At 37.4% G+C, this 18,648-nt stretch overlaps 1 protein-coding gene across 6 annotated transcripts in view; it reads left to right on the forward strand.

Annotated features, from left to right (window-relative positions):
* The window catches only part of CNTN6 (contactin 6), a 290,317-nt gene that overhangs the window by 164,749 nt on the left and 106,920 nt on the right, over window positions 1–18,648 (forward strand). For all 6 annotated transcript variants that reach the window (XM_027121423.1, XM_027121426.1, XM_027121422.1 and 3 more), the window contains one exon: window positions 17,158–17,253. In XM_027121423.1, coding sequence (XP_026977224.1) covers window positions 17,158–17,253 — 96 coding nt within the window. The remainder of the gene's footprint in view (window positions 1–17,157; window positions 17,254–18,648) is intronic.

An 18,648-nucleotide genomic window follows, 5' to 3' on the forward strand; every position in this document is an offset into this window, starting at 1 on the left:
TATCTAATTTAATCTTTTCATGATTTAATAGATTATATAATCTAATTTTTAATTAAATTTCTTTGGCTAATATGTGTGATAACATATAAAAGACTGTAATTATGCAAGTGATGAAACAGTTTGGGAAGCTATACAGTTGTTCAGATGTTATTGAATAGATGAGGAAACCATGGGTGAGAGGGTAGCAAAGGAGAAGGAAAAGTGGAGATACTGTGGAGGAATTTGTGATGTTAATAATGTTTGCTGCTGGAAGGATATCAATTTTGAGGGAGAAGATGATATCAAAGATGGTCAAATGGATAGTTGTGTTTTGTATGAGTAAGACTGAAGAACTACTTTGAGGAAGGAATTAAGAGTTCCATTTTAGGGATGTCATATAGTCAGATGTGAAGGTCTATATTGCATATAAATATTACCTGAAGCCATAAGAGTGGCTGAAGTCAACAAGAGTGAAATTTTCTAAAGAAAGAAGAGGTCCCCAAAATAAATCCAAAATAATTCCAATTATTAGGCATCAAGGCATATAGATAGATATACACACACTTTTAAATGGCTACGTAGTATCTGATTATATGAACTTTACCATATTATTTTAAGTAACTCATTGTTAACGGGCTTAGTTAGACTTCACTAGACAGTGATATAATGACCATGTATTATATATTCCTTTACTCATTTGACCAATTGTATCCTTAGAGTAGATACTAGAAAGCTGAATTGCTGGGGAATGTAAGTTTTACATTTCATATGTGAATACATCTTGATTAAAAACCCTTAAGAAACAGTTATACCAAATTATACTTGCAGCATTTATGAGTATGCGGTTTCCTCAGTCCCTCTCAAGCGTATATATTGCTTAATTTTTCATTTACCATCTGATAAGTTACAAATTTTTGTGGCTTTAATTTGGATGTCCTGGTTTATTAATAAAATTGAACTTTTCATGTGCATATTAGAAATTCAAAATTCTTTTGCAAATTTCCTACACATGGTCTTTGCCTAGTTTTGTATGGAGGGGTTCAGATTTTTCTTATTTATTTCCAGAAATTATTTATTCTAAGTGTATTAATATTTCTCTATTCCAAGTTATTTAAAATATTTCAACTTTTATTTTAATTTTGCTTGTGGTATTTTTATCTTATAGAAATTTTAGCATGTAAAATTGATATTTTTGTAATTCAAAGTATCTCTGATTTCCTTTAATTTTTTTTGTTTTGTGACACATGCAAAAACATTTCTAAAGCCCAGGATTATAAAATTATTCCCCTTTAGTATCCTTGTAATTTCACTTATCACATCTAGATCTGTGATTCATCTAGAATTTATTTTTGTAAGGAGCTTGAGGTAAACACCTAGCTTTTCTTTCTCATTTCTGTCCTGTGACATTTTCTCATTTTCATTTATTAAATAGTCCAGTGTTGACAGAGCCCATTTTCCACTTAAAATCCAAGTAGTTATTTGCTGTGGAGGCAGTAAAATGTAGTAATTAAGAGTAAAGACTCCAATTACCCTAAATAATTCCCTTCTGCCCTCATCCTGCCCCTCCTGGTAGCGAGTGTAACACTGGCAGGTGACACAGTACACTGTTCTACAAAGCTCAAGACTGTACCACAGGGCGGTATTTCTCCTCTGGAGAAAGCCTGTTTATCAACTAAAGACAAACTTTTAAAAAGGCAGCACTGCCTAGATCTTAGTAGTTTTCGGTGCTTTATTCTTCCTATGAATAGGTCAGATACAAAGGTTTCACAGGCAGCCATTAAGACCAAACGCAGCATCGAAACTGGAGAAAGTGAGTGAAGAGTTGCCTTTGAGTCCATTCCATCAATTTCATTTTAACCTGATTTATTTGGCTATATGTCTGTCCCCCTCTGCATTACCTATATCAGCTTTATCACAAATCAGTCCCCTGAAAGTTGTATTGGAAAAGCAATACGTGTGATTGAGATACTGTTAACAACAAAGCATGTTTTGGTCCCAGAGCTGTTAGATTCTGATTGATAAAATTTAATATTTTGAAGAGAGAGAGAGAGAAAAAAAAGACTATTATTCCAATTCCTTTATTTGTTGTATGGGTAAAGTTCTTTTTATCTCCTCTACTTTCATTGTAGCAGTACGACTGAGATTCCAGTAAATTATTGAATGCAATATCCAGATGTCCAGATTATTTTTTGGTGCTGCTGCTACTTCTTAGTGGGTGAGAGAAAAGATAGTTGAGGTTCTGGAAAAAGTGTCAAAGCTCAGCAATAAAATAAGGATTTCATTGAACAGAGAGTAATGAAATCACCAAATTTATTTCCCTTTCACTGTTGTAATGCAGGTAAATCTTGCTTCGTATGCGTCACAAAGCTTGAACGTGCAGTGGCCTGGCTCAGGTGGTGCATGGTTTATATGTGTGGGACTGGAAGAGTACTCATAAATACCTTTAATAAAAAACTGTGGGTTGAAGCAGCTTAGTTTTTCAAATAAAAGAAGTTTCATTTGTGCCTGGGATCATAGCTGTTAAAAGTCAACTTTCTCAACTTTTCCCCCAGTACCACTCTTCTAATATCGCTGGATGCCTGAGGATTTATATCTCCAGTTCATATTGACACTCTTAGGTTTGGCTTTTATCTGCTCCATGGTGCAGTTACCTTTGTCTGGGGTACTTTCAATTTCCTTTCTCAGATCCTCTTCTTGGCTGTGTCACATAAAGATCAGCCAGGCTTAATAGAGATATTAGTCTGAAGGAGTGTTGGTGAAGGGGTAGACCAGGGGTGTAAAGAGCCACACGGTAAATACCTTTGATTTGCAGGCCAAGCTCTCTGCTGTTACAGCGTGAAAGCAACCATATATAAACAAATGTGTGTTGCTGTGTGCCAATAAAACTTTATTTACAAAAACAAGCAGTAGACTGGATTTAGCTTGTGGGTCATCATAGTTTCCTGAGTCCTTGAAGAGACAGAATATTTTTTTAGATGCATTCTGCCAATGGGGATAGCTAACATTTATTGAGCATCTACTCAAAATCTCGTATCATTTAGCAAAACTAAGAGGCAGGAACTATTATTATAAACCCATTTTACAGACAAATAAGCAGAAGCTGACAAAGATCAAGTAATTTTCTAGGACATGGTACAGGGATGCTTGAGGTCAGGCTCATCCTGGGACCCAAGCATTCTAACCATTTATTCCATAATGCTTTTCTAATTAATCAATAGGAATGAAGATCCCACAAAAATCCATTTCGGTGAGATGTTTCCGTGTCTGAATAAGTTTTTTTCCTTTAATTAAAAAAAAAAATGAAGTATGACATAATCTCTAGCTTATTATTCACAGGATCCTAGTTTGCTATTATTGTTTAAGTGTTTACATTTTTATCTGGAGAAAATTAATTATGAATTTACTGGTAGGGGAAAAGTACAGAAGACTAAATACAAGATATGTAAAGTCAGCATGAAATGCTGGAAAGTGTCAGGAATTTGGAGTTAAATGAACTGGCTCTATCACTTACAAGATGTGTGAGTTTGGGCAAGTTGCATTTTGAGTCCTAATTGTCTCATTTTTAAAATTAGAGCAGCACTGGCTCTATAGCTACATTATTTTCAGAATCTACTGAATTACTAAATAGAGACATGCTTGTACAGATATATTAATATACAAAATCATGAACAGCGTAATATATAAAATACATAGCATATAATTAAATATATATATGCAAACATACACACACATGAAAGTATATGATGTATGTGAAAGTGTATGTTAAAAAGTTATATCTTCTTTAGATGAGTAAAGAGAGTCTAAGTTTCAATGATCTAAACCAAAAATGCTTTGAATGTGAACCAAAATTTTAGAAGAAATTTTCACAGATTCTGAGGCATAAAGAGCTGTTAGCGGGTCATCTAGGCCATTCCTCTGTCTTTAGGCAGAGATATCCTTAAGCCAATGCATATGAGATGCTGACTACTTCTTTTAGAGAAGCAATTTAGTGAAAAGTGCCTATAAACACTTTGCTGATAGAAAGAGAACCTCTTGAATACAAAACTGACTCCCTGATTGTAAGTGACTCTGTGATGACAAGCAAGAGAACTTTTCAAAAACAGAATATCAAGAACATTTTTTGTTTTGGCGAGCCAACTGCCTTGCCTGCCTGTGGCTTCCAGACGGGGGTTCAGACTCAAAGCATCCAGAGGCTCCATCTGTACTTACTATGCAGCACAGCACCTCTTACGGTCCAGAGGTGAGTCTGAATATTTTATACCATTAACTATGTAGTACCAAAGATGGATTCAGGGCAGATGTTTGATGTTGCAGCATGTTTGGGCTGTTGAATACCATCATGAGTTTCTCTACCTCTCGCCAACATTTTAATAGTGGTAACAACAGCAATACAGTCCCATTATTTGGTGTTTTAGGTAATAATTCACTGAAAGAAAAACAAAAATTGATTTTGTTTCTATAAGGCATCATATTCTCTGCTTTATGAAGAAATAAGGAAACTGGCTGTTCAAACTTAATGTGAAGCTTCAGAAAACTCCATGTGTGCCATGAAAAAGAAAAAAAAAAATGAGAGAAACATGGAATTCCCACAGGAGACGAATCTCTTTGGCTATTTAGTTCATTGCTGCATTTTCAGCTTCTGGAGCAGTGCTTGGCAAAGAGTCGCTGCTTAATAAATTGGCAGATAAGACTTGTTTTAAATGTCTGTGGTATACTCTTTCTGTTTGCTTGACTTTCTTCAAAACCAGACTTCATGACAAGGATTTGGATGAAGTAGTATATTTGGAAGGTAATTTCAGGAAGCATGGTGAAGGACAAGGACAGTATAAAGGAAAGACAGAAAACCCACAAAAAGGAAGCTCAAGGAGTAGGTTATCACAGTGGGCAACTATGGCTAAGTACAGTGGGCCCCTCTGAGAAGCTGTACAGAACACACCACACGATTGCTCCACCACAGGGCAAGGAAGCTAGGGTCCTTACCTACCAACTCCCATACCTCCTGGGTTGAGGGTCACTCCTGAGGACATTAAATCCCCAGCAGGCATACAGGGGATGTAAGTCATACTATGCTCATGGAATAAAGAAGTCCACGGAGCAGTTTCAGGCAGAGAGACCCAAGTGCTGAAGGTAGCAAATTCTCAACTGTAACTGTCCCCCAAAGTGTCAGGTGACTTCCTAGATGGGCTGAGCTACAATGGCTGCTACAATCATACCTTGAAAGAATCACACTACTTTTGGTTTTCTAAGTGACAGTCATAATGTGAGAAAATTCAAGAAATCTGTTGGTATTTACATCTATTACACAGTTTTAATTAAAAAGGTCACAGAGACTTATCTAATAAGGTAAGAGGGTATGTAAAAGTTCAAAGATAGCAGTTCAGGAATTTTATGTTTTCCATATACTTGACCCTAGTATTTCTATGACCAAATATGTTATTTTTCAGTTGTTTCTGATTACTGAGTAAGTGATTGGACTGTACTTATTCTACCCTTAAAATAAATGAAATACCTAATTGAGGCAATTGGACAGTGATCTCCTTGATTAATCATTATGCTGAAGATGATAATTACAGTTTCTGCTTGTCTTGTAAAAGAGCAAACCTAGGTTGCTGGATGGATAACCTCTTTTCTATAGTCACAGCTGTCTGGCATTAAACATCTCAAAAATCTCAAATAAGAGACACAAGCAAACTTCATGGTAGGTTCAAGAGCTGAGAAGTGTATAGAGCGGTTAGGATAAGCCAAAACAATATGCAGTCTGAGATTTTAAGGGTGCATGAACTGTAAGTAAATACAAGGAGACTGATCTGCAGAGAAGAGAATGGAGCAGGTGCTCAAAGAAAAGCAGAGATGACGAAGACCATGACGACTGGAAAAATAAAAAGGAGATGGAGGGAGGGAACAGCTGTCCTTTGGCCTTCCTGTTCTCAGTCATGTTTCTGTACTTTGTTGGCATGATTTCTCTTGAAAACTTTATACCTGCCCCCTCCTTTAGTTTAGAATGCTTTAAGTAAATTTCTGTCCCTGCCATGCAAAGAGACCCAGATCAAACAATGAACATGATTATGACTGTAGCAGAAATTAGAATGTGTTAGATCAACTGGGTCATCATTTAGGCATTATGGCATTGTGGTAAAAACTGTAGCTCCTTGGAATTTGAAGCTTAGCTCCAACAATTAATTACTAGTTCAGTGACCTTTTGGCAAGTTTTCTTAAGCTTTTGGAGTTTAGCATTTCATGTGCAAAATATGCATAATAATGGTACATACTTATTAGGTAACCATATAACTTATTGAGGACTATTTGACATAGTATTTAAACAGGTTACTTATAGCATTTCATTTGATTCTCACAATAATCCAATAACATAACTATTGTAACATATGTTTATAGATTAGATTCACCCATCCATTCTTCTTTTCAGCAAACGTTTGTTGAATATCCTTTAGGTATCAGATAATAAGTATATTAAGTAACACTTAGAAGAGCTGAGAAGTAAACTTTTCAGTGTCTCACAGTTTATAAAACCTAGAGCTGAATTCAAACACAGGCTTATTTAAATCCAAAGCCCAAACATGATCTTTCAACTATGTGAACACTCTTTCCTTTTATATAAAAGAAATAAACATCCCCTCTGTTCATGGGTTTGTCTCTGTCTCCTTGGCCATGATCTTTTATGACCAAACTTCAGAAGTGATGTGCCATAATTTCTGCCATACTGTTGGTCACACAGACCGATTCTAGTAAAATGTGGTGGGAAGGGACTAGAGGAGGAAGTGGATACCATGAGCAGGTTCACTGTGGGCCATTTTGGAGTCTGGCTACAACATCATTTTTCAGAATACATCCTAGCCTCTGCTCTCTGCAATCTTCTATGATCCAAGAAAAATTGTTCTTATCCTCTCAATTCCTGAAGAATATATGCTGGACTCCATATGTAGTATTTTGCATTCACACATTTGCTTTAGTTATAATTATTTGTTAATTCATTAAACATGTTCAATACCTGCTTTTTGTGAGCACGGACCTAGTTACTGAGGGAGGACAAGGTCCCTCTTCTCTTGAAGCTTATAGTCTATTTCGCAAAAATTGAAATAAATTAAACCAATCATCATTTCTGACAGTGATTAGACCTTTGGGGGAAAAACAGAGAGTGATGGGGAGCTGCTACTTTAGACTGTTTGGCCAAGAGAGGCTTCCCTAAGAAGGTAGCATGTAGGTGGAAATCTGAATGTTAGAAAGAATCCAGCGATGCAGGGATCTGGGAGGAATTTTTCAAGCAGAAGAAAGGAAAAGGCCGAGGACCATAAAGGGAAGGAAACCTATTGTGTTCTGAGAAACATGAAAATAAAATGTTCATTGTGTATGGAGTATCCTGAACAACAGACGAAAAGAAGTGGTAAGAAGGACCATGTCATACGGAGGCTTAAATAATTTAATAAGTGATTTAAAGTCGTTTTTTATTTCTCTGAGTTCATTAATCATTAATCAAACATTTATTGAGTACCTACTGTGTGCCAGCACTGTGTTATGTACTGGGAATACAAAAACAAGCCCATATACTCATTTTGTACAAGGAAGTCATACATGCAATTGCAGTTGAGTAGGGTTAATAAATAATTTCACGAATACATGAACTAATGAACGAACTCTACATTTAAGAGATTCTTATAATAAATTATAATGAAATGCAAGCAAATCACTTATCATTTTAGTGTATTAAATCAACCAATACTTCTCGAGCACCTGTCTATGAGATGCAGCTATTTAAAGGGATCCTGAGAGATTCGGCAGAATGAGGCTGAGACTGAAAGAACCAATTTCAACTTTGTCAGAAACAAGTACTATGACTCAGACCAATTTCATTTATACAAAACTCCTGTCAGCTGGCACTTTCTGCCTCTTAAAGTCTAAATAAAATCTACTCACTGTTCTGTAGGAAAATCAGTGTCCAGATTCCTGCATATCCCAGTAGACAGATACTCATTCTGACCATTGCTTCCAGCTCCAGCTTTGTCTCTGCACTACCTCTTACAGTTTTCCCTCTTTTCTTCACCCTGGTTTTGACCCAAGAGTGGATGGTACTTTTAGTTCTGTCCCCCAAATAAAGCACTGCTAAATATATTCACATTGTTTTTGGTTTGTATCAAAACATTTGTGGAGGTTTGGGGGAGGAAAGGTATATTGACACAAGAACACAAACCATTTTAAGTTGAATTGTCTTTTTCTGAAAGTCCTTCAGCATTCTGTAAGTTGATTTTCCTTTTGTTTCTATTTCTTCCCCCACCCCTACCACCCAACCACATCCCTGCTCATTCCTAACACAGACCACTCTGGTTCTCTCAAAAGTGTCCTGTCTCCTGATCCACCATATCCTTTGGAGTTCAAACAGTCCATTTTCTTAAATCATCCCCAAACTTCAGGCATCTACACATTATTTTTGTGGGGTCTGAAATATCCACGTACCACATACACTATTATTTATTTTTCCCAATCAAATTGCTTTGACTTTTTAGTAAGTACATTTGTTTAAAAGGACATACTTATCACCACTGTATCTAGAAAATTGGTGTCATTCATCATAAATAGAAGGAAATTTTAAAATGCAATGCACAGCAATTAAAATTTAAAAATATTTATTTGTATAACACTTAAGTGCACTGCCCATAGAACCAAGTACACCTATCCTGTACATTGGTAGTATCTTTCCTGTTCACCTGTCAAGGTTACTATAAGCAGTTACAAAGATGATAGAAGTGAAAGTGCTTGGGAAAAGAATGGGGTTTTATTTAAAATAGGTGCACATTCTTGCTCTGGCTTCTGCTCTCTCTCTCTCTCTCTCTTTCTCTCTCTCTCTCTCTCTCTCTCTCTCTCTGTTTCTCCCTCTCTGTCTCTAAATGACAATGCATGCAAAAGTCCTTATCACTGACCCTCAATTTCCCTGAGGGCTGAGCTGGTGAAAGCTGCAAAGAAAATGCAGATTGTAGCTGTGACTCCAAAGACCTTGCTCAGAGTAAAACAATTTGATAGAAACAAACAAACAAACAACAACAACAAAACCCAGTATTTAGCAACAATCATGAAGTCAACTCCTTAATTCCAGTTGTGCAAGTTCTTGCAAATTGAAGTCGGTAGGATAAAAACTCCGGTAAACTCAGAGCGTAAGTGTGTGCGAGGTGTTTGAAAAAGTGCTCTCATTTCACACTCTTTGTATAAACAGGAGTAGTAACACATTTAGCCAGGGGCTCAGCTCCATTACCTTGAAAACTCCACCTTTTATATTCCACATAGGTTGCAAATTTTGAAATCAAACATTCTGATTAAACCATCACAATGAATAAAAGGGCTTATTATGTGCTCTGTCAGAAAGGACTCTGGTTGCTGTAAAAGTTCACATTAATCCCTCTTATCAAGGATCCTGGAGACTTACTTCAAGGAAATCATTCCCTTTTACTCTAATGAGCATCACAAAAGTGGGTCAAAAGGGAGTTAAGAGTGGGATTGTTCCTGAAAGGGCACAGGTTCACCATATTTCCACCAAAACTAATACTCCAGCCCCCTTTGCTGATGATCTGGGACAGGAAGTAATTACAGCTGAGGCTCTGGACAAACTCCCTCAGACCTCAGGGGGGGCCAGCGGTCAGTTTGGCTTTTTTGCTACAACGTGCAGACTTTTGTACCAGGCTAGGACTTTCTTCCCCAAAAGGCAGGAAGACTGTTGGATAAAAAAGAAATTCTGCTTTGCCTTCTTCTTTTCCCCTTCTCCCTTTCCTCTGCTTTTTCCCTCTCCCTCTATGGAATGACCAGAGTGGTATCCTGAAGAGCTGAAAATGCTTCCAGAGTCAGAGCTAGGTAGGAGTCCCTTTCTGGCTGTCTTCTAGCTGTGTAGCCTTGGGCAAGTTACTTAACCTTTCTGAACTTTGGTATGTTTATTTATTATAAAATAGTGTCATAGTAGCTACATCTCAGGGTCACTGTGGAGATTAAATGTTATGATGTTTATAAAGTTCCAGTAACTGGGAAGTATGTCAGTAAATAAGAATTCCCTTCCCCTGTACTAGAAACCCCTTTCACTGCAACCCTCCAAGCTCTTAACTGATGCATTCAAATGTTTAACTGAAATTCATTTAAACCCCAGTGTCCTTTGGATTAGCTACTTTGGTGTTCACGATGGAATGTATTTTCTCTGTCACTCATGGCTCCTCAGCAAAATCCTCAAATGTTTATTCTGGAGAAAAGACTACCTTGCTCTCCCCCCCACCCCCCCCACACACAGCTGAGTCCACATCTTCCCACATGCTGCAGTGCATCCTTTATTCACCTGAGGACTTGACCTACTCCAGATACTCCTCTTTTTGCACTTGAGCACTATTTGTATCATTCATTAATCTCAAGGAGCACAAATAGCCCTAAGAAATCTCTTTAGAGATAATTGACTAAAAAGGTACTGGCACTATCCTCCCTGTAGAACAAGAGATGGGAAAATGAGTAGGTGCCAAAAGGCACACTCCAAGACCAAGAAGAAGCAGGGCAGCCTAGGATTTTTCTGGCTACTCACACACCAGGCCAAGAGGTTACGTCTGCCTCCAGCTGGGCTGTGTAGCTTTCTGGGCAGAGAGGTTCAATGACCCTCCATGTAATAACTCCTGTCAAGTTGGCGAAACATTCTCTGTAGTAAAATGAAATGTGATGTGGCAGTGCTTGGAATAAAATTTGACTTTAGGCCTTTTTTTTTTTCATTTATTCACTGAGCATTTGGGCTGGCCACTGGGTGAGCAGAAAAGGGAGTTCCATAAACAGACTTCAAGAAAATATGTTTTGTTACATCATCAGACTGAGATGAAAATAGAAAATGAAACCTATTTAAAAATTCTAAACAACCTCCTTTTGGTGATATGTAGGTAGATCATTAATAATACAAAGTCCCCAACATTATTATTTAGTACTTAACATCTTCTAAACATTTAAAAGACATTATATGATTATTCCTCTAAGACAGGTGCTCTTGGTAGCTTCATTTTAATTAATTAGGCCGCGAGGCTTGCGGGATCTTAGTTCCCCGACCAGGGATTGAACCCAGCCTATGGTAGTGAAAGCGTGGAGTCCTAACCACTGGACCACCAGGGAATTCCCTGTAGCTTCATTTTAAAGAGCCAAAAACTGAGATAGAGAATATTTAATCTGCCCTGTATCAACAGCTAGCACGGTGAGGCTAACATTTGAACCTACACAGTCTGATCCTAAACCTGTGTTCTTAATCGTTCTGATCATTGGTCACAGTCTGATCATTCTATCACTAATAACCTCGTCGGGAATTCATTAGTGGGTTGTTTAATCTTTACATGCCTACTTAAACTGCTTCTTTTCTTTCCAGAAACACTGAAGATCTGAACTCTTCAGTCCTCTCACATCCAGTCCATCCTATGCTATCAAAGTTGCATCACTCCATCCTTCACTTCTGCTTCTCTCATTTAGTTTTAACTATAGGGAATATGCAAACTTAATAAGCAAGACAGAGGACAGGTCATGCCTAAAACTTGTATCTTTTTTTTAAGTCATAGCTGACACTGTTCTTACCACCATTAATCAGACAAATGAGTCCATTTATAGAATTTCAAATCCAGTCTTACATGTATATTATAATAGACCAATTATTTCATATTTGTTTACTTGTGTTTATTAAATGCTTTTCACTCTGAAAACCTTGATGCTGGGCTGATAGAAAAAACCTATCCCCCCCCCCGACTATTATCCTATATATATTTTCTTAAACACCATAAGAAAATGGTTTTCAGTGGATTCATTATTCTCAGGAAACCAAGAAACGACTCACTTCTCTCCATTTATTTATGAATTTTTATAAAAATACTTTTATACCACAAAAGGAGGAATTTTAACTTGGATTGTAAATGGATTTGACACCAGAATCTCGTAAAACATCTCTTTACTTCCTGCTTGCATATTACCATTCCAAATTTATGTCCAGTATCAAGACTTAGCTATTGCCTCTTTTACAGAATTTGACAATATCACTGTGCTTTATTAGGTTATGTCATGTTATGTTACTGAGTTGTGCTAGGAAACACAGTAATATCACAAACTCTGTAACTGAGTATATCGCATCTTGAAAATGATGCTGGAAAATGAAACTGGTCTAAGTAGAGATATTTTTGTATGCCACTTAATAAAGATCTGGGAAAATTAATTACAGTACCAAGAACTTCAGCTTATTCAAAACCACCAGGAAACAGGAAATAGTAACATGAACAATTTTGGTATTCTCCATGAGTGGTCCTCTTCCAAGGGGAAAATTAATGGAGATATGAAATCAGAATTACCTTACCTTGTCTTAAGATTCAAAAAGAGTACTTTGATTGCAAAAGTTGCATATACTGTATCTGGGAATTCTGCAAGACTAATGCAGAACTAGAGAATTATTCTTGGTATCTTTCACCATTTCCCTGTCACTGGGCAAGAGTATCAGCTTCTCCTCCTCCAACAAGATATTTTGCCATAGGTGAAAACAAAACACGTACCTCCAACGTGAGAACTGCATCACAAAGGTGAACACACACACATGCTCCTCGGTCTTGTTTACTCCAGCACCACATCTCAATGCTGAGACTTCTTCAGAAGGATTTGCAAAGGGGGGAAACAAAATTTGATTGGTGGAAAGCCAGGAGCAGGGTAAAAGAAATCTTAGAGCTGAAAATCAGATTTAATGTCCTCAAAGTAACACATAATTGAAGTTGCTTTTGAGGTGTGGAAAGAGAGAAAACGAGCACTGTCTCTGGTCTGAGGGCAGATCATATGGCCTGTGTCTAGGGTCAGACTCTAGTTAGAGAGGCAGTTAAGCCTTGGGTGAAGCTCTAGCTAGAGAGGTAGTTAAGCCTGGTGGTTAAGCAAATGCCCTCTAGAGACATGATATATGGAATTGAATTTTATTTCCTTTTCCTATAAGCAGTGTGAACTAGAGCAGATGCATCAATTTCTGAGTTGGTAGTAGGAGCTGGAGGGAGGTGAACTTTTTTGCAGAGGAAAATGGGAAGATTTTGATCTCCCTTGCTCTTCAAAGAGAGGGCTGTAGTGGGAAAATTGGAGAAGAGAGAGAGAGAACAGACGTAAGCAAAAGAACTTTTAAGAATCAAATACCTAATATTTGATTTTAAGGTGTTTGGGTCACATCTTACTAAATCAATAAGCTTGACAACAGCAGCACAAAGTGTGATAATGGTGGTGCTTCAAGTGTGAGTGTGTGTGTGTTGAGGGGGTATATCTATGTATGAAGGTCAAGATAAGGGGCTAAGTTCCTTGTTTGCAGGGACACAAGAGTGGAGGTAAATCAAGAACCACATCTGAAGGGAAAAAAAAACAAGGATTCAGAGGAGCAAGGATATTAGAAAGGGAGCTATTTCTAACACCTAGCAATACAGCACTCCCCACCCCAACCCAGCAATCTGCAGAACCCTGTGGAAAGGCATTGAGCTTTTGTGTGTGTTTGTTTGAAAACGGAATGGCAGTTTATGCCATTTTATATGCTGTAAGTGGCAGGGAGACCTCAGTCAACATCTGGAAAGCAGAATAACCTGGTGTTTGAGAATGTGAGCCCTGGAACCAGACTATCTCCTCTTCAGTTCTGTCTTGATGAATAGAAACCGTACGGTCTTCAGTAAGTTGCTAATCCTATTTGAACCTCAGTATCCTCCTCTGTGAAATGAATGTGACGTTGGTAACTATATTCCAGGATCATCATGAAGATTCAATGAAACTGCTTCACTGAGTGTCGGGCACTTAGTAGTTATTCTTGATATATGAAAGAAAGAAAGAAAAATAAAGAAGATTTAAAACACTAAAACAAAATAATTCATGCACAGCAAATAGAGAAAGATCCAATTAATAGTATTATTTGTACTTTGGCCAACTCAACTACACTATGTCCTGCTTGAAGCATGGACCTTTCCGTGGTGAATATTTTTTCCTATCCCTATCTTTTCAGGTGCTGTTCTCTTGGTCGGGATCAATAAACTCTGGGTACCCACAGCCTTCCTCCGAGTTTATGAGAGTTGGCAAACCACTAGCCTCCTTCTGTGACAGGGGCTGGCACCGCCAAGCACATCCTCTGATTGTGATCCTCAGGCCTTGGCAGCAAATACACAGTTTTCTCGCTTTAATTGGGCTGAGATTCATTCCTACAAGTGGTGGCTGCAAAGATGTATTCTCTTTACAATTAGGCGTTGCAATACTTAGCATTGCTTGGACTTAATTTTAAATACATTTTGGTGACCCTTTTCCCTCCGCTGCACCTTGGTTGCTCCAGGAGAGAGCAAATGGTCTTTAAAGCTCATTTTATGAGCCATTCTCAGGCACTTCCTGCTGGCCTTTGGAACAGAGCCTTGTTTGTGAATGCATTTTTGCTTATGCTCCTGCCAAATGCTTCCTCCAAAACCAGCAATAAAACCACAGGATCCAATAAGCCCTGGTCATCAGAATGGCTTAATGAGAGCAACCTCGACAACTGGGGTCTTTAATAGCAACCAGCACGGCAGGACTTGTACCTTGGGCACAAGGACATCCTGGGCAGGTCACCTTTCTGGTTTATGGGAATTTCTCCAAATATTATAGAATTTGAGACTCAGGGAACGACTCATACTAAGCTATTTTTCTCTTAAGCAAAAAATGGATAGGACAAAAATAGGAAAAGGTGGTTCTCTCTGGCCTCTCCTTAAAGAAGAATAAATCTGGAGTTTTTAAAGGTCTTACAGAGCAAAGAAAATTTCACTGAATGCATGTATGGCTACCTTCAGTGAACCTTGCTTCAAAATAATCTGAATTATGTTTCTGGTTAGCAGAAAGGTACTTGAAATACAGGTTGGATACTTAAAACAGATCTTGTTCAAAGTACATTCACATGAAATGGTACTTAAATTCACTTAATTTAGATAAAGCAAAACTAGATCATGTCTATGATCTGTGTGCTATTAAACAGTTTTAAAATCTGAATTATTAATTAAAACCTGTGAACTAGTATTATTTTCAAATGACTGTGTTTTGATTGCTAACAGAGCTTGGGTGACTTCTGAAAGAGGTTGATTTCCTTTCATGTCAGCTAATAGAAACCCCATTGTAATCATAAGGCATGGAGAAATTATGTTACAAGTGGATACTATTTAAGTGGAAGTGAACACAGAATATATTAAAGTACCCATAGTCTTATCAACAGTGTGTTATAATGGCTTCTGATTAACTGAAAACATGACTGATGTTACTGTGAGCGTGGAACACTGACAATGTGACACACGGAATTTATTCGAAAGCTTGTTAATTTCATACACTCATTCAATTTCTCACTACTCCTTTGTGACAGTTTTTGTTTTCATGACCATTAAAATGTCATGACAATTTAATGGGAACTTTCAATGATAATATTAAGGAAAAAACCCCCTTAAAATCCTCACCTGTTATTACTGCTCGAAATAGAAACAATCAATATATTGATTTTTGGTTTTAAATTCAGTTTGTTAGCCTGATTCTTAATGAGTCACATGTAAAATGATGCAAACCCAAGTCAGGGCAATAATTCACATCAATGGTACCAACATATGTAGGCTGATTTAGTCTTTCTATGGCCAAAGAAGAAAGAGGGAATATTTGTTTAAAAATCCTCTAGAAGAAATGTAATGTACAAGGCACTCTAGATCCTAATCAGATGTAAGGCTAATGACTGCTGAAGAGGAAGGGGAAGAGATTTAGGTGGGAAGAAGCCGAGTCCATCTTGGGCAAATATTTTCATTATTAAAAGTAGAGCATATATAAGAGTTATTAAACTTATAATACTCCTGCCCCCCAAAATACCTCAAACAAGATAGAAATTTACCAATATCTAATATAATAATGCAAAGTAGGTGGTCAAGATCAGCTGTGCTTCTGCTCCATGCAGTCACTCAAGCACCCAGGCTAGTGTCTTTTACCTTCAATATTTTCATGTCATTGGCCATCTAGATGGTAGTGATATTGGGTGGGTAGGTGGAGAACATTAAATTTTTTGGATATTTCCTCTCAAACATAATAGGTGTAAGTTTCACAATATGTGAGAAGTTTCTGCTTACTCTATTTGCTGCAAAGATGTTTAGGAAATGTATCTTTTGGTTAGAAAAGTGTAGTTATTTGTTCTATAAATCTATTACTATGGAAGAAGGGAGAGTAGATTTTGGTAGACAACTAGCAGTCTGTACCTCATGACACTTATCGCAATGTGTATATTTTATACACACACACACACACGTTTTTTAATTGGCCTTCTACTTTTCCTTTTAGTAAGCACAATAAGGGCAAGGTACAAGTCTGCTTTATTTACCAATATATCTTCTGCCCTTAAATACCCTTCCTATCTTTTAGTAGGGGTTTAAAACAAAATTTTTAAATCACTGAATGACTGATTGAATGAATGAATGAATAAAAGGGATTTTACAGGTGAAGAAACTAAGGTTCAGACATTAGCCTTTCCTGAAGGCTGGGTGACCATTTCTAGGAATGTTGAATGATTTCCAGCTCAGATGGATAGGTTATCAAGATAGCTAGTAAGCTGTCTTCCAGCACTGAATATCTATGATTCTTTGGTGTTGTAGGAAATTACAACACTTCATAAAAGACCGTGAAGCTACTTTGTGAAGGAGTAAATCAACAGAAATTAGAAAATATACCTTTCTTCTCATTGGTTCAATCACATAAAACTCTGTCCCTCACAACATTCCATGCTAATTTCTCACAGACTTCATCCCCGCATCAAAACGGTTACCATTAAGCTTAGATGCTAGAAGACTGCAGCACATTTGCCACATACCTTTTTTAAATCACACCTTCCTTGGCAAGGAAAAGTAAATACGTGCTGGGTTTAAAAGATTTCCTATCGGGCTACAGGTTGCCTGGGAGAATAAAAGTAAACAAAAAGTGAGTTTTGTTAACAAATGTCTTTATCATATACTCTGTTTAACTGAATTAAAATAAAAGAAGGAAAGACAAAATTCTGAGAAATATAACCAGAGCACAGCAATTGACCATCACTAAAACTTCTGGTCAGACAAGTGTGAGTGTTCATTACTGTTAACAATAAGTTTTTCTTCTAAAAATTTTTCTCGGCAAAATAACGAGTTCTAAACTTGCTTTTCTTTGTTTTTCAAGATATTGAAGACTTTGAAACCAAAACAAGAAGCACAGTGTCCGTCCGAGAAGGTCAAGGTGTGGTGCTTCTCTGTGGTCCACCGCCACACTTTGGAGGTATGGTGGGGCTATTTTGAGGCACACAATTCAGGCGGCCACTCAGGGAACAAAATAGGCACTTCAGTTCTTAGAGCCAATGGTAGACCTTCATCAAATTTAAGGGACCAGGAAGGTTCAGACTCATCTTGCTGCATCCCAACAGTCCTAATCCAAATCTTTTCTTTTAAAGATATTTATTCAATCAGCCACTCAACAGGTATGCCCTTAAGGAGACGCAGGATGGCTCTGTACACACGTGTGAGAAACGGGGCTTTGCAGTGAAACAACCACAGCTGTTAATCTGCTGCCTGTCATCCTGCATGACAAAGGGCAATTTGTTTAACCTTTTTAGGCTTAGTTTCCTCACCTGTAAAGTGGAGACACTAATACCTATATTATAGTACTGTTGTGAATGTTAAATGAATGTAAATCAATTAGTTTAATGGCTAGTGTTTTATTTAAAAAAGAAAGCTAAGATTGTAATTTTATTTTTATTATCGGGCTCTATGGAGAAGTGAATGCCAACACTCATTCTGGTGACCTCACCTTAATTATTGGAAGAGGAAAGTTACCCCCTAATTGGAAGCAAATGTTGGATGGCTCTGAATCAGAATATCTCGTAGCAATGGTGAAAATCAAGCAATAAATGCCACTCTTTACTTTGGAAGAATCTGGATTAGCCAGTGAATTAACCTGTTGCCAGGGATCTAAACCACCCACTGATCTGCAAGCCCTTGGGGCTGCATTTTCTCAAATTCTGTACGGTTTGGTACAATTTGGTAGATTCTCAACCAACTGTGATCCTGCGAGGATTCAGTGTAAAAATATCCATAAAGTCATTTCATTTAGTATAATCCGATACCATACTGACTATATTGTAGTTAGCTTAATAACAATAGCAAGTGCTTACATAGTACACACCTAAATACTTTACATGTATTAACTTTTTAACTCTGTACAACAACTACTACTCGAGGGAGATACTATAATGATTATTATTTTACAGATGAGAACACTAAGGTACAGAGAGGTTAAGTACTTGGTCCAATGTCATGCAGCTGGTAGGCAGTGAAGCGAAGCTTCAAATCCAGGCAAACTGGGTCCCAGACCCTGGGCAGCTCTTTACCACCACTGCCTCTGTTATAGTTGATCTCCACTTTGGAATGGGAGGAGTTTTGGAAACACACAGACAAATATTTAAAAATAAAATGAAAGCAACTTTTCTTCTAATATTAAACCAAATCTTTTTTATGATCCTTTAAAAAGTTGAAAATATTTTTACCATTACTTTCATTTTTATACAACCTTGTGAAATGCTGACATAAAAAGAAAGAAAAAAAAATGAACTGGAAGTTAACAATACTTTTATTCAATATTATTACAGACTGGTATGTCACTATGCTCACCTGAAAT

Source organism: Aethalodelphis obliquidens, unplaced genomic scaffold (genome assembly GCF_003676395.1).
Source record: "Aethalodelphis obliquidens isolate GAN/ISIS:26980383/991018 unplaced genomic scaffold, ASM367639v1 scaffold22, whole genome shotgun sequence".
NCBI classification, from domain to species: Eukaryota; Metazoa; Chordata; class Mammalia; order Artiodactyla; family Delphinidae; genus Aethalodelphis; species Aethalodelphis obliquidens.